Source organism: Callionymus lyra, chromosome 13 (genome assembly GCF_982586985.1).
Source record: "Callionymus lyra chromosome 13, fCalLyr1.hap1.1, whole genome shotgun sequence".
Lineage (NCBI taxonomy): Eukaryota > Metazoa > Chordata > Actinopteri > Syngnathiformes > Callionymidae > Callionymus > Callionymus lyra.
The window spans coordinates 26,172,192-26,188,825 of NC_141830.1; the positions used below are offsets into that span (position 1 = coordinate 26,172,192).

At 40.2% G+C, this 16,634-nt stretch overlaps 1 protein-coding gene across 4 annotated transcripts in view; it reads left to right on the top strand.

Annotated features, from left to right (window-relative positions):
* znf516 (zinc finger protein 516) overlaps nt 1-4,203 on the top strand; it is a 71,639-nt gene extending 67,436 nt beyond the window's left edge. For 3 of the 4 annotated variants that reach the window (XM_087805594.1, XM_087805593.1, XM_087805596.1), the window contains one exon: nt 631-4,203. In XM_087805594.1, the coding sequence (XP_087661720.1) occupies nt 631-815 (185 nt within the window). In that variant the 3' untranslated portion in view covers nt 816-4,203. The remainder of the gene's footprint in view (nt 1-630) is intronic. The other variant, XM_087805597.1, reaches the window with a different exon arrangement.
* Nucleotides 4,204-16,634: the final 12,431 nt, after the last annotated feature.

The following is a 16,634-nucleotide window of genomic DNA, read 5'->3' on the forward strand; positions in this document are numbered from 1 at the left end:
GGCGGCGGGTGAGGCGGTGGGGTGAGGGAGAGGAGTCCAATTAGACGTAGTGTTGACGCTGCTTTAACCTTTAGTGTAATGTAGTGCGTCCGCCATGTTGGGACCGGTTCTCGTTTCCTCTCACGTCTTTCTACTTTTTAATATCATTACGTGATTAATTACAGCTTTTTTTCATGTTTTTATCGGCTCCGTGATCCTGATGATGCATGATAACGGAGATCTTTGGGGGGGGGGTCGTTTGTTTCCTCATTTCGATATTTCCTTCATTTATCAAAACCATAATTAGGTGCAATTAAATGGCGATCTCATTTGTTTTGTTCAGGTGCGTCTGGTTATTTGTTTTTTTTATTATTATTTTCTCCCCCGTGCCATTGTAGGTCAGTCTAATTAGACGAGTGTGAGGGTGAGGGTGAGGGGGGGGTGATGGAGAGAAAGAAGAAAGTAGGTCTGCTCAGACAGGGGTGCGCGGCTCCAGATGGCGAAAGGAAGCGAAGATTGAATCCATCTGGGTCAGGAGGGAGAGAAGTTACAAGTGAAATAACGTGTAACAAATTCAAGGCGATCGTTTCTCTCGTCTCAAAATGTTGTCTTTTGTTTTTCTTCCCTTTCTTCCTCACTTCTCCCCGTCAGGCGAGAGGCCTTTCATCTGCCGGCTCTGCCCATACCGAGCGTCTCAGAAAGGGAACCTGAAGACGCACGTCCAGAGCGTCCACCACATGCCTTTCGACAACAGCCAGTGTCCCGACGCCCTGATCCAGGACCACCCGGAGCCAGGGTCCAGAACCTCTTCCCCCAGGACTCTCACGACGCCCTGATCCAAGACCACCCGGAGCCAGGGTCCAGAACCTCTTCCCCCAGGACTCTCACGACGCCCTGATCCACGACCACCCGGAGCCAGGGTCCAGAACCTCTTCCCCCAGGACTCTCACGACGCCCTGATCCCCGGCGACCCGGAGCCAGGGTCCACAGCCTCTCCCGACGCCTTCTGATGAACTCACCAGATGAACGAGTGAAATGTTTGAGCTACTAAAAGACTGTAAAACTCCTGAATATAGAGACAATTTTTCTTTTTTCTTTTCTGCTGTTCAATGCTGTTGAATCTGGTGTGAGGTCTACACTACTGACTTTTTTATTCCATCGTCAATCAGTGTCTTCAAAATATTTCAATTCAAAGCATTTAGTCTTTATTAAATAATTAATTAAATAATTTTTATATTAAATCGTTTTTGTCAATAATTAGATTCATTAATTTTATTTAAACAAAGCGTTTGATGTTAATTCTAATAATTCCAAAATAAATTTTCAAAATTTAGTTCAATTTAATTCTCAGTCATTTCTATTCATTATAAAAATGTTAGTAAAATAACAATTTAAATAATAAATATATAATTATGAATTTAAATATTATACTTTAAAAGAAAATGTGTATATATATATATTTTCAGTTATTCAAATTTTCTTAATAATAAATATATAAATGTACAAATTATTGAATTAAATTATATTATAAAAAAAATGCTTAATCAAAATAAATCACTTGTGTCAATATTTAGAAACGTTAAATCAAAGCATCAAATATCCTGATGACACTGATCAACTCAAATTGTGACCAATGTTTCGTGGAGTTTGGACGAAAACGTGAGAAGGGAAATTGAGAAACTCGTCCTTCGTAGTTGCCTTTGTTCGCCTCTTTATATTTCTACTGGCTTTGATTGTTTTTAAGGAACCAATCGTCTTCAACATGTTCAATTTAAGTTCATTTTTATGAGTAAAACTGTTAGACCAATTTGAGCCTCAAACGATGGAAACACAATTTCAAAATAAGACATCCTGTTGGGTTCTCTTTGGATGTCGACTCTTAAAAACTGTTCGAATCATTCCACAGGTCGTCGGCGTTTCCCGACACTGACGAGTATTTCTCTCTAAACATCTCTTCATTAGACGTCCGCAGGATTAACGACGAATGAATCACTTCCTGCTGTAAAAAGTGACACATTAGACGTTTTCTTTCTGCCTGATTAGTCGTAAAAATGAAGGGTTGCACTCATCGGCGTCGCCGCGAGTGCGTTAAACTCATTTATCCCGGACGCTAAAGTGCAATGTTAGCGCTGACCACTCCGAGGATGATTAGCCGGGAGAGAGAGGGCGAGCTAATGGGGGTGTCGGCTCTAGTGCTCATTAAAAAGAGTGCGCCTTTAATAGCTGATATGAACGACCGCCGCGCTTTTATGGTCCTTCAATTATTGTCCATTTAAGACGACTGGACTGTCGCTCCAGTTTTTTCCCGATGAAGTCGACTTTGATTCGCCGACGTCTGAGCGACGACTTTCCAAAGACGGGGGAAGTTATTTTTTCACAGGTTGTAAATACGTTTAGTTTTCCAAGAGTTCCTGTGTAATTCTGCTCCAGACATGTGTTCTCGCCGGTGATTGGACGAACATCCACGGAGGTGGAGCTAACATGCTAACGACGTCGGGACGATGCTAGCCCCGCCTTAACGCTGATGCATGTTTCATGATGAACTTTTCTTTAGCCTACCTCCTCTGCCTGTTGCTGTTCTGAAGCTTCACGACGACAACCCTTAAAAAAAAAATCTTACATGCCGTACTTTTCGGACTATAAGGCGCACTGAAAATTAACCAATTTTATGTGGTACAATTGGAAAGTGTTTTAGTAAGACTGTGGTAAGCTATGAAGCGATGCTCCATCGTATTACTCCCGAGGCGCTGAAGTTTTACTATGCGAGGCTCTTTAGCTTCACTAGTCGAGGCTCCATAATATTACTTTGTGAGACTCTGTAGCAATACTCCACGAGACTCCGTAATATTACTCCGCGAGACGCTGTGGTATTGTGCAGGCTCCAGAGTATTACTCCGCAAGGTTCCGTGGCAATATTCTGCAAGGCTCCGTAGTATTATTCTGCAATACTCTGCAAGGCTAGGTAGCAATACTCCACGAGGTTCCGTATTACTCTGCGAGGCTCCAGAGTATTACTCTGCGAGACTCCGTAGTATTACTCTGCGAGGCTTCAGAGTACTGTTCTGTGAGAGTCCGTAGCAATACTCTGCGAGGCACTGTAGTTTTACTCTGTGAGGCTCCAGCAAATTACTCTGCCAGGTTCCGTAGTATTACTCCGCAAGACGCTGTATCAATACTTCGCGAGGCTCTGTAGTACTACTCCGCGAGGTTACTGAGTATTATTCTGCAATGCTCTGTTGTAATACTGCGCTAGTCTTCGTAGTCAGCTCTTGGAGTAATACTACGAAGTACACTGCGGCGATCAGTCAAGTCTATCGGTCACAGAGTAGAATGAAATGTGCCTTATAGTCTGAATAATACGGTAGTTCCAGATAAAAAAAACTACCTTTCTGTAGAAGCCACACACATGCAAATGAACGAGTACTGTACATCTCTATGTTGAGACCTTTGATGAAAGGTCTGAGTTATGCACAGTTTGTGTGCAAATGACCTGTTAATGCACAGCCGTGTGTTCCGAGGGTCGAGCGAGAAATACTTGAAATTAATGATCGAGCCTCGGAGGTCGTGTAGTACTAATAACGGTTGTACAGAATTTTCCCTTTAAGAGCGTCTCCTTCGTTTGTACTCCGAAGTGTGACTTAGACAAAAGCAGGAGTGAGTGTGTAACATATATATCTACTCTTACCAAACCCTTTATATACAGCAGTAGAAACCAAATGGCATTACTAGTGCACTTAGACTAGGTTACTGCTTTAACTGTCGTAGCTCATGTTTACGGAAGATGTGCCAGATCAAACACTTGATGGAGTTTCTGGTTTTTAGCGCGTTGATAGATTTAATGGTTTGTTTTAGCTTCGGCGTAGTTCTTTACTGAATTTCTTCTTTAGCGAGTGGCAGAAAAGAAAGTGTTGCTTTGGTTCTGTTTGGCTGGGTTTCATTATTTTATTTTATTTGAGAAGAACTTAATGATCATTGTAGTTTATTATTTCAAATGTCGTTGGTTAATATCTGTATTTATTATCACTTCAATAAACCGGAGCGTTTGTTCAATTGAATTTCTTTTTTTTGTTTCACACTCTTTTCTTTTGGTTTTTATACTGTGTAGTCTGAAGCCAGCAAGCTGATGTGAAAGCTCTACCTCGTCTGAGCCATTCTCAGTTCTGTTACACTTTTGTACATCGTTTCGAACAGATGTCATTTCATGTCCACAATAAAGAATCACAAGAAAATCACGCAGGCGTCGCTTCAAGTTTCTTCAGTGGGTTGTTTTCCTATCGTGTTAAATGACTTTGAAGATTTGATTGAAAAGAAGAATGTCCATTTGACTAAAACCACATCAAATGCAAAAGAAAACAATGACTTTCAATACACAAACATGTTTAAGAGTGAATTTAAGAAATATTAGTGATGTGTGGATGAGGCCTCATGATACAACATCAATGTTTGATACTGTATCATGACATAGAATTGAGACGCAGCTTGTTTGAAAGAAATTTTTTAAATATAATAAAATACCAAGGCCAGGAATATTGAAGTTTATCGTTTTAATCAGAATATTGAATTTTTAATTTTTAAGATTTTTTAAAAATAATTTAATTATTTTATTGGATAAATAAATTCAATAATTTGTTAATGTGAAGATTTTATTATTTTATCTATTTAATCAAATAATTTCAATTTAAGTTTAGATTTAGATTTTTTTTTTTTATAATTTAATTTAAAAAATTGAATATTTTCTAAATAAATAAATTTGTTTACACATATAGTTTGATATCCCAATTCCATAATTAAAACGTAAATGTTCTACTTTAAATATTTTTTAATTCATAGTCTTTTAAATTCAATGTAAGAATGTTTGTATAATAGAGTCACCAGACAAAACCAATTGAGCGCCGAGCTACTTGATCAAACTTTCAACCAATCATGGTGACACTATGATACCAACATTTGTATACTGAATTTGAAAAGATATGAGAAAAAAATGGAATTTTGAAAATATATTATTATTCAATTTAAGGAAAATAATCGTGAAAAAAAAGGGAAACTATTTTAAAGTAAATTAAAAGAAAGAAAAATGAATTCAACTTTTAAATATACACATTTCTATGAATCTAGACTTCTTGGTTTAACATTTAAAATGTTGAATATTCTGATGAGTGTCTTTGGCCTAGGAAGAGTCAACTCCTGATTCTAATACCTTCAGACCGCGATGATCTATTACCTGAAACACACGGTCCAGGATGTTGGACTTCATTGGACGTGGCACGCTTGACGGATGCGGACTTTGATGTCAGTCCCGGCACGTTGGCACCTTGATGTCTGTGTGTGTCCGCGCTGTAAAAAAGCTGCCAAGCAACGCCAACAGTGGGGAGAAAAAAAGAAGATCACCCTTCAACTGCGAAAGGACCACCAGGGGATTTGCTGCTACTTTGCCAGTCCCTTTCATGTTCGCCGTCGACGTGCACCATCTGTCCGTCGGTTTGAGTGACGGCTGAGTGACGGGTTCCCTCTGAGAACATGGCACACGACGGTAATGCCAGGCGAGGCCGCGGGGCTGGAGAGAGACTGCAGCTGCCCGTCACTCTCTCCAACCTCATCAGTCACCGCCACGGCAGACGTGGCGGCCTTGAGCTCCCCGGAAAAACCTGTTCGCTGACATCTTTTCTTTCACTTTCGCGGCGCCGGGAAGGTGACTGACTGACGGAGACGGGGAAATATGCCGAACGTCAAGCTGATTCAGATTTGATGGATGGGTGAGACGGAGAAACGGTATTTTTTATTTGGCTTTATGTGTCGTAAAAGTGCCATTCCCGATTCTTTTATAGAGGCATTACCGCATGTGTGTCTTCAGATAAGTGCTTCACATCGCAGATGGGAAATACACCTTTTTCTGGTTCATTTCAAGTGTTGAGATGCTGACATTTTTATTTTCGGATATGAATCATATAGTGAGATAGTACAAGCTTCAGGTCTACCGGTGGAATGTAGGAGCGATTTGACAAAAGATCAAAATAATGTTGACCTGTTGGTGGATGGACGGATGAATGGATGGGTGGATGGACATAGGATGGATGGCTGGGAGGGTTTATGGATGTGTGTCCGGGTCAGTGGGTTAATGGAGGGATGGATGGGAGGATGGACGTAGGATGGATGGTTGGTTTTATGGATGGACGAAGGATTGGATAGATGTAGGATGGATTAATTGGTGGGTGGGTGGCAGACTTTATAGATGGATGGATGGATGGATGGATGGATGGATGGATGGATGGATGGATGGATGGATGGATGGATGGATGGATGGATGGATGGATGGATGGATGGATGGTTGGATGGATGGATGGATGGATGGATGGATGGATGGATGGATGGATGGATGGATGGATGGATGGATGGATGGATGGATGGATGGATGGATGGATGGATGGATGGATGGATGGATGGATGGATGGATGGATGGATGGTTAGGCAGATGATGAATCGATGGAAAGATGTATAGATGGATGGTTTGGTGGTTGTGAGGATGGCTAGAGATAGGATGGATTGATGGGATGGTGGGTTTATGAAGGGATGGATGTAAAGATGGATGGAAGGATGGATATGCGGATGTAAGGATGGATGGATGGATAGATAGATAGATGGCTGGATGATAGAGCAACTTCTTTGGTTCAAGATTAAAGTATGTCGACAGGAAATCGAATGCAGATTCAGTAGCTGCAGTGAAGTCTTTATGATGCTCCAGCAACATACATAAATAGTAACCATTAAACAATACTGAACTCATAGCAGCTAAAAAAGGTGAAAGTGATTCATTCTATATAGTTTTCTAGGATGTTCTAAAACCTTTAGACGATCGTATTCTTCAGAACAATAATGTCACCACTTTATCTTTCTTAGACAATTATTTAACATTCTCTGAAGATTTAATTTAAAAACGTTTAGAACTTGTAAAGGGATTTTTGATGAAGACAAACAGAACTTTTCGGTTCTTGAGGTCAAAGAACATTCAGATCTTTAAAGGCTTTACACGTCAGTTACAACAAAATAACTTGAGCAGTTGTGATCAGATTCTTTCATTGATCATTGACTCATGACCATGACTCAAGGACTCATTCATTCCTTGTGCTATTAAATTGTACAATTCTGAGTTCTGGGGCAGGAGTGGAGTAAAAGTATCATGATGTTCTATTCTATGTTAGTCTTTGTATCCTGTGTCTTTGTTGATTTTCTTTGATCTATGTTCTTTATCTTTAGACTTAGATTGTATCATCTTGTTCTTTCTCTTTATTTCTCTTTGTTCTTGTTCTTATTTTTAAGAATAATTGCTGTATTGCTGTGTCTAATTGGAAAAAAACTTTTTCCAGAAGGAAACCTCCTGAGGGATCAATAAAGTTCTACCTAACCTAACCTTATAAGGATTCTAAATACAAACAAAAATCAAAACGATTTGTGTTCCTGATGAGGAGCCTTCGCTTTAATGGACTGTTTTCCATTCAACGGTTTCTCTAAGTCCCTCCAGAGGAACCCCGTCTCAAGCTCTTTTCTTCTGTGCAACGTCCGAGTCAGAGGGCACGATCCATATCAGCCACCAGGGAGCACTATCCCTCTCTAATGGCTGCTAAACGGCCTTCCTCGGGAGGATAAGGGCCAAATCAGAGACCAAATGGCACTTGTAGACATACAATAGCCGTGGCAGCCGGAGCAGCGCCGGGGTAAATAGACTTAAAGCACTCCACTGTGTATATCACCCTCCACTACACCGCCAACCACCAGAGAGTCCGACGCCTCCGCGTTTGGCAGGCGAAAGGCCAAACACATTTACAACACTTCAAGTGTCTGCGACACAAGAACGCCCTCTCCACCGTGAAATATGTAAATATTGCACTAATCAAAGGGTTGTGGAACTGCAAAATGCCATGGAAAGGTCATGACCCGGAGCCTGTGCTAATAGGGGAGGTATGAGGGGGGGAGGTGTTGGTGGGAGGGTTGGGGGAGTAGAGGAGTGACAGCTACCACAGGCGTTCCTCCTGCCTGAGGAGGACCTTCACTCGCTGACCTCCGCCTCCTGCACTCCGACGCTCTGACAGTAATGAATAGGAAGGGGCTGTTTATGCATATCAAATGTTATTTACTCTCCCACAGTCAGAGCCACACAGGAACCAAATCACTGGATATTCCCAAAGAACCGTGGGCTGCCGTTTGGAATGATGCGGACAAGAAGGCAGAGGCCTCTGGTGCATCGAGGTTAATCTATCCATCACAGGAAATTATAGAAAATGCTTTTAGTTTGACTCAAATGCAAGCGTTCTTTGCCGATTCCCTCCTCCCTGGAACGGGAGCGTCCCTGACAGGACCCGGGACGATGAGCCGACTCGACCGTCCCCCCGGACTCCGGCCTGGCGCCGTCCCGGGATCAAGAGAAAACCATGGCGCGCTCTCGTCATGTATTTTAAGCAGGATTAATCCGTCTCTACGTTGACGTGATTGGTCTTAAATAGCACAAACCTTTAAAGCCAAAGGGAAGAGGCTGAAGCCCGGAATTATTCCAGGGAAAAGACGTTTTGGAAAAACGACAAGCCGCGGAAAATAACCTTGAGCGGCGAACAATGAAGAATCAGCCGCCAGAAAACGTTTGTGTTTTTTTTTTCTTTTCCCCGAGGCGCGCGTGTCATCGCCATCGGTTCGCGGCTCAGCTTCATTTCCCATCAACCCTTGTGAGAATTAAGTTGGATCTTAAGTATGCAAATGAGAACCTATTCCGTAACCCCCCCTGTCCCCCTCCGTGCACTCTCTCTTATATGAATCCCAGGACAGACCATGACATTTAACATCGCCTTCACTAATTTGCGCTTAATAGCCAAAAAGTGATTAGAATTAACATTAATGACATTTCATGTGTCCTCCTTTCTACATCCATTACCTCTTAACTAGCTAATGCTCCTTTTCTCACGGCTTAAATTTCATCTCATATTTCTGGCAGGAATCTCGCCCTCATCCCCCCTTTTTTAACTTGTTCCTGATGGCTCGCTCGGACGCAGACAAAAAGCAAGAAAAGATGTGAGGGAGGTCATAAAGCCTCAGAGTTAGGAATCTATTCTATCGGTCACACCCTCTTTAGAAATTGACACGAGCATTGCAGCAGATTAAGAAAAAGAAGGAGGCGTTGGAGGGGGCTGGGGGGGTCATCTCTGTTCTGGCTCAACGCCTGCTCGATCACCCTTAGCCCTTCCTGTTGAAACAAATGTGGAGCGAAGCCCTTCATCTTCTCGGCTACAGTTTTCTCGCGGCGAAGCCAAATCACAGGGGATGAGAGCGCCCGAAGACACGCCGGCATTTTATTATCGTGTTCTGGTTCAGATCTGTGCGCGGGAGGAGATTATTGTCTGAGAGCATTGTGTTTCTGTCGGACCAAAGCCTCGGCCCCGGCTCGACGCCTCCTGTAATTAGTGGTGGTCGGCGACCTTGTTCAAGGGCACGGAAGCTTTCGTCGAGTGGAGGGTCCGACGTGAACGGAGAGCAGCGAGTCGTCGGCAAACACAAGTCGTTCCATGATTCAAATGGATGATTATAAAAGGAAATGAATGCATAAAGTTATTATTATTATAATTATTATTATTATTATTTGTTTAGCACAATTTAGCAGGCAAACAATGACAATGAGAAAAGATAAGATAAGACTTTATTCGTCCCAAAGTGAGGACATGTATCAGGTTACGACACCAGGTTTATAAATTGAAAGAATACAAGTGAGGAATTAATAGTTATTTGTAAAGTAATAAAAAAACAAAAGCAACAATAATAATAATTATAATAATAAATAGTATATGGCGATATTAGTAGAAGTGTAAAAAAAAACAGCAATACCAATACATCAAAAAGTAGTAAAGTACTCGTCGTGTCTGGATTCACAGTTTATTCATTTCTATCTCGACCGTGAACACAGTTGATCTATAATGTGTAGTTCGTCCACAGTCACAAGACACTATTGTTCTCAATAACCGCAAAAGTGTTTCCTTTTTCTTCCAGACTGAGCGAGCGACAGTGATCATCACACGCGTGACTTAAATGAGAAGCAAGTGTAAATACAATTTCAATTAATTATGTTCTGATTAAGTCTCGCACAACCTCTAATTAAAATGTAAATTCAGCCATTTGCATTCGTTTAAACAGGTGAGATCTGATGCTCCAACAAGTCTCTTGAATACACACCAAAGAAAAAAAATACAAAATAATAATAATAATAAAATATTCTAATATTTTTTAAGATTATAATAATCTTTTATAATTTTATTTACGTATTTTTCTTGTTTGCTTTGTTTTAATTACATTACGTTTGTATATCTTATATAAACCATTTATTTTAAAATTACAGGTGATTCAATGTTAAACCTTAAAAATTGAATAAAATATTAAAATAATAAACGTATATGATGATATTATAGGGAAATACACAGTTGTAGGAAAATATATGGTAAAACGTGTAATAACACAAAGAACGTTGTTCATTTTGAAGGAGTGTTACATAAAAAATAAACATTTTGACACATAAAACTTATAACAAATTTAAATAAAAAGACGACATTTAAGAACTAAAGTGTATATTAAGTGATGATTGGATGTGTCAATCAACTTTACGTGTATATAAATAAGTAAGTAAGTAAGTAAGTAATATTTAATTATATAGCGCTTTTCGAGACCAGGGTCACAAAGCGCTTAAACAATCAAAACAATACTCAAAAAAGTACATACTTTAAAGATCATGATTCTGATTCTGATTCTGATTCTGAAGATAATACTGAGAACAACACAGGAGTTCGAGAAATTCAAGGAAAAGCCTGAACAAATAGAAACGTCTTAAGATGTTTCTTAAAGGAGTCAGTAGACTCCATCAAGCGCAAAGAGAGAGGAAGATCGTTCCAAAGCTTAGGAGCAACAGCCTGAAAAGATTTCTCTCCTCTGGTCCTGAGCCGTGTGCGTGGAACCATAAGTAGATTCTGATCCACAGACCTCAGAGCCCGAGCTGGGGTGTAAGATTGGATCAGATCAGTGATGTAAGGAGGAGCCTGACCATGAATAGATCTGAAAGTAAGAATCAGAATTTTAAAGTTGATCCTGAAAGAAACTGGAAGCCAGTGAAGAGTTTTAAGGATCGGAGAAATGTGAGTTCTTCTACTAGAGCGGGTCAGAATTCTCGCTGCAGAGTTCTGAATCAACTGCAGGCGAGACAGATCCTTCTTGTTAAGACATGAAAACAAACTGTTACAATAGTCCAGACGAGAAGAAACAAACGCATGGATTACAACATATATATAACAATTATAAAAGTTTCATTCAATAGCTTCACCTTAAGTTACTAAATCAGATTTTTGATAGTTTGTTTATTCTCGATCTAAAGTTGTGCAACTCTCTGGAACGCTGGATCACCAAGACAAACGCTGTAAACAAACCGAGTCGACACTTCGCCGTCGAGCCGAGGTTAAAAAGCCGAAGACGAGCAGAGGGTGATCATGGGCAATGACGGAGAGCCGGCCGTTGACGGACAGGCCAATCTCCTGCCTGGACGGACTCAAGAGAGGTGTGTCAGTCTCTGGCCAGCGGCACCAACGCTCTGCTAAATGTGTATTGGCAAAGTGTTGGTGCCGATGCCGCGCGGCCAGTGGACGTGAATTCTTCGCTAATTTTCAATTGCTCTACTTGTTATTGGCACCTGTGACGGCTGGACTGTTTGAATCCTGCTTTGGTTTTAATGGACGACAGAGAGCGCCGAGGTCATTAGTTATCACTCACACCAGACCTACACACACACACACACACACTGAGAAATCACACAGGGGTATTGTTGTCGATACTATAACAGTATTTACAGAATATCAAAGTAAGAAACATTTTTGAAACTGAAAGTTGATGATGAGATTTATTCATTTTCTACCGCTTTATCCCTTGTGGGGGTCGCAGGGAGACTGGAGTTTATCCCAGTTTCATTGGGTGAGAGGCAGGGGACACCCTGGACAGGAGGCCAGTCTGTCTCCGTACACACAAAGAGAACCATTCACACACACACTCATACCTATGGACAATTTCCACAAGTTCTCAATCGCCCTCTGTATGTTTTTGTACTGTGGGAGGAAACCGGAGTGCCCGGAGTAAAGTCACGAGAACATACAAACTACACACAGAAAGGTCACAAGTTGCCCAGGCCTGGAAGCGAACCAGCAACCTTGTTCATGATGAGATGATGCTTCAAAATATTGATTTAACTATATTTAACTATTTAATGGAATCCTTGACAACACAGGGAAAGTTACACACACAAACTTTTAATCAAGAAAAGTAACGCAACAGTTTGTGTAACAAAATTACTCTGACACCGAGTAGCAACAGCGAGTCAATATTCAGTCTGAGATTCAGCAGTTATTTGTGTAGTCAACAATGAGTAACGTCGACATAATGACTTATACTTTCTTGTTTTACAAAAAGAAATGATGGAGACGATGTTGGAGACGTTTTGGAGCAACAAACAATCCACACCTGCAGCAGTGAGATCACAATGGATATTCAAATCTATTTTAAACATTATATACATGTTTCTTTAGCTATATATTTTTAATATTTATGAACATCTAAGTCTTCTAATCTACTTGTGTTTCTGTCTTTTTCAAACAGATTTTTAAACTAAAAATTTCAGCTTATTTCAACTAAAACCTACGTCGACATATCCAGATTGATCGACAGCTGTGATTGGTTGGCTTGGCAGCAAAGTATTCAGGGACAAAAAGAATTGAAAAATGTAATGTTCTTTTTTGTTTGTTTTTTTTAACAGATTTTATTTAATGCAACAACTGTATATTATAAAAAGCTGTTTTTATTTTAATATTTCTAAAAGCAAGAGTTAGAAAGTCAATCTACAAAATATATTTCGTTAAAACTCCTCAAACTGCTGCGACATTGATCCGTTCCATCAGTTAGCATCACTCTTTCAAAATCACAGTGAGACATTTTAAGTCGACATTCTCAGTAACTGTTGAGCAACAAATAAAATGATGAATGTTGGCTGAGGCCGAGGGGCCCTTGAACTCCGATAAAAGTGTTGTAAAGAACTCTGCAGCCAGAATTCTGAGCCAATCTAGTAGAAGAACTCACATTTCTCCGATCCTTAAAACTCTTCACTGGCTGCCAGTTTTTTTCAGGATCATTTTAAAATTCTGGTTCTTACTTTCAGATCTATTCATGGTCAGACCTTCCATCAGTGATCTGATCCAGACTTACACCCCAGCTCGGGCTCTGAGGTCTGTGGATCAGAATCTACTGATGGTTCCTGAACACGCTTCCGGACCAGAGGAGAGAAATCCTTCCAGACTGTTGCTCCTAAGCTTTGGAACGATCTCTGTGTTTGATGATCTACTGACTCCTTCAACAAACATCTGAAGACACTTTTATTTGTGCTTTTCCTTGATTCTCTGAGACTCTTGTGTTTGTCTCAGTATTATCTTGATCTTTTAAGTATATATATATATATATATATATATATATTGAGTAGTATCTTGAGTGTTTAAGCGCTTTGTGACCCTGGTCTAGAAAAGCGCTCTTCAAATATAAATTACTTACTTAAATGGCCCGCAGGTCGGACTTGACCTACAGAGATTGGAAAGCAATTAGTACCTTTGAAGACCTTTGTGTGTTTTTGAACATGCACTGAAGTAACTGGATCTTACTTTGGGCATCAAACAAGTCCAAGCAACAGGAAAAAAGTAAACAAAGTTGGAAATATTTTCAGTTAAAATGTGATTATCTTCAGCTGCTGTTCACTCGTTCATCCTTCAACGATGATACCTGGAACCAGAGACGACGATACAACTTAAGAATGAACTTCCACCGTCACACACTGAGAGTAACATCTACTTCCTCCACTTTCCGGCCTCTGGAGATGCTATGATTGAAAAAAAAAAAGAAGAAGAAGAAGATATTCCCTGTGACTGTGACCCCAAAACACTTTAAAACTGCTGGAATTTTTCATGAGCTTGAACGTTTTGGGAAGTTGTTTTGGACTCTTGTGGGATTTGTAGCTTTGAACGGCCCTTTTCACTATTAAAAAAAAAAAAAAAAAAATCTTCCTCCCAGCGACATTGCCGACACCGGCGCACCAGGGAATACAGGCCAAGACAAACACACACTCTGGAAAAAAAAAAAAAAAACACACACAGGAGTTAAAGTCAGAGAATGTACAGCGGCAATTTGGCTTCGCCCGTAATTTGTATATAGTGTTTGACAACCTTGCTGAAGAAGTTTTCAACCTAGAAATGCTAAGTAGTCCCAGCAGGAGTCAGTCAGGGAAGAGAAGAACTGGCTCTTTTGCCGTTTAATGTATTCCTGGGCTGCCCAGAGGCCTCAAGAACGCCGTGTGTCTTTACCATCCAGTGTGCTCTCGGACGCACACACACATCTGTCGGCTCTGAAGGAATGCCGCTAATGGGGCTGTTTTTAATGAGCCGGGAAGACGAGAGTGACCCTTAGAAGGTGAACATCTCTATATGCCTGGATATGTTCGCATGTCGTCCTCACACACACACACGCACACAAACACACACGGTTTCATGCAAAAAAAAGTTGTAATATTTAATTGTTTTTAACCGACATAATTACTGGCTGCTCCTGGCTCATGGCTTGTCTTCTCATCAAGAGCATGTGAAACATCAGAAGGAGAAAATCTGTGGCGCCTTTTTTTTTTTCTCCTCCTGCTGCATAAATTGTAAGGCCTTGAAAAAAAAAAAAAAAAACCAAGAGCCCCTCAGCAAATAGTCCTTCGCAAAGCTGCAGGAGATCTGTCGATTTCCTCAAGTTCCACTTCACGTTGCAAGGGACATATTCATCCCCTGACAGCCATTTCACTTCATTTCACTGATTTTATAAGCTGGAGCAAACAGGGGGAGGACGCAGTACCGCTCTCGGCCAAAAGATGGCAGACTTTGTTTGGATCTGCTGGGGCCTCTGAGGAAGAAACACGCTCAGCTGGGAATCTTCAGCCTCCACCAGGACCAGGTAGAAGCTCATAAAGAAACCTTTGCTTTTTTACATAAATGAGCTGCAGGATGTATTGCCGTGACATTTTGTGCGCTTCATTGTGTCTTTGGTGTCACACACACGTACAGATGCTCTATATGCTGATGACTTGTTTCTATAATGCGCAGAACAAATGATGACACGAGGAGAAGTGATCACCTGGAGGTGCTGAGCCAGGTCCAACAAAAAAAAACTCTTGTCATTATCAGCAACAACAAATAATAACAAATTAATAATAATTTTACGGTGGAATTATTTGCAGAATACACTAAATTCATATAAACATGTATTTTAACAACATGTCATTCATCAGAGTTTTAACATTTTGATATAACTTCAAACAGAGTGTAGAATATTTCCTATTACACTTAATTTTCCAAATAATTTTTCCACGTTAAATATATTAATACAACGTATACAAATACATTTAAATCATGTATAAGTAAAAGTTAGATAAAAATGGGAATTTATTACTTAGTTCTAAACTTATGTATTTATAAATATTATTGCGGAAATGTACTATTTTAAGATATATTAATGTGGTATAGAGATTATTGTTCACCTTATTAAACTAAAATTCATGTTTTAAATAAAAGTGAATGTTCTCCATAATCAAGTCTTGTCTATATTGTTGATAAAATAAAAAAATAAAAAAGTTTACTTAAAATATAAAAATAATAATAAAAAAAAGCTTCCTAAGTGAAAGTTGTACATGTGAGTTACTGACGCTTCCAAAAATAAAAAAAAACAACTTCATGTTGTTTCATAGATAATTCAAAAATACTGTTTTAAATGTATAAATACTGTAAAAAAAATATTGCTCAAATATTTAGTCATTACAGTTTCTATAAGTTATTTATTCGTTGTTTTAAGCTAACAAACAACAGTTGTTTACAGCAGCAAGTACAATGTACGTCTCAAAACATTCTCACTTGGAACAAAAGTCTCACAAAATAATTGTGTAAATTTAACAACACAACGTCTCAAAGTTTACTGTGACCTTTTGGTCCGACATTGTTTGTTTACAAACAGTCCGAGCGAGAGGGTGTTTTTACAGTGTAATTACATTTGCTCCGAGAGCTCAGACATATCCCGACATTTGAACATGGACACACACACACACACACACACCTACACACACACACACACACACACACACGTGTAACAACACTAGTGAAAAATCAATGTGACAGGTCTCAGTCGTCCCTCAGTGTACACATCCCCTCTCAGACTCTCCACTGACATCTGCTCGATTACCTCCTACAGACACACATACACACACACGAGGACACACACATGCACAGACACACACACGAGGACACACACATACAGACACACACTGCCCGCTCTAAGCCCCTCTGAGCCATATGAAATGTAGTCAGCGCAGGAGAAACCAGATACTGCTCGGCTGTGTCACATTGCGTTTGCCGCCACCGCTCAGACTGGGCTACGTTTGAGTGCCAGACTTGTGACAGCGTCAGTCTTCCTAAGGCCTAGCATGTGCTGGACGGAGAGAAGGGGAAGAAGAGAGGAGGATGTAGAAGGAAAATACACCTCCAATAACAACACAGAGTTTTTGAGGTGATATTTAACTTCCTGTT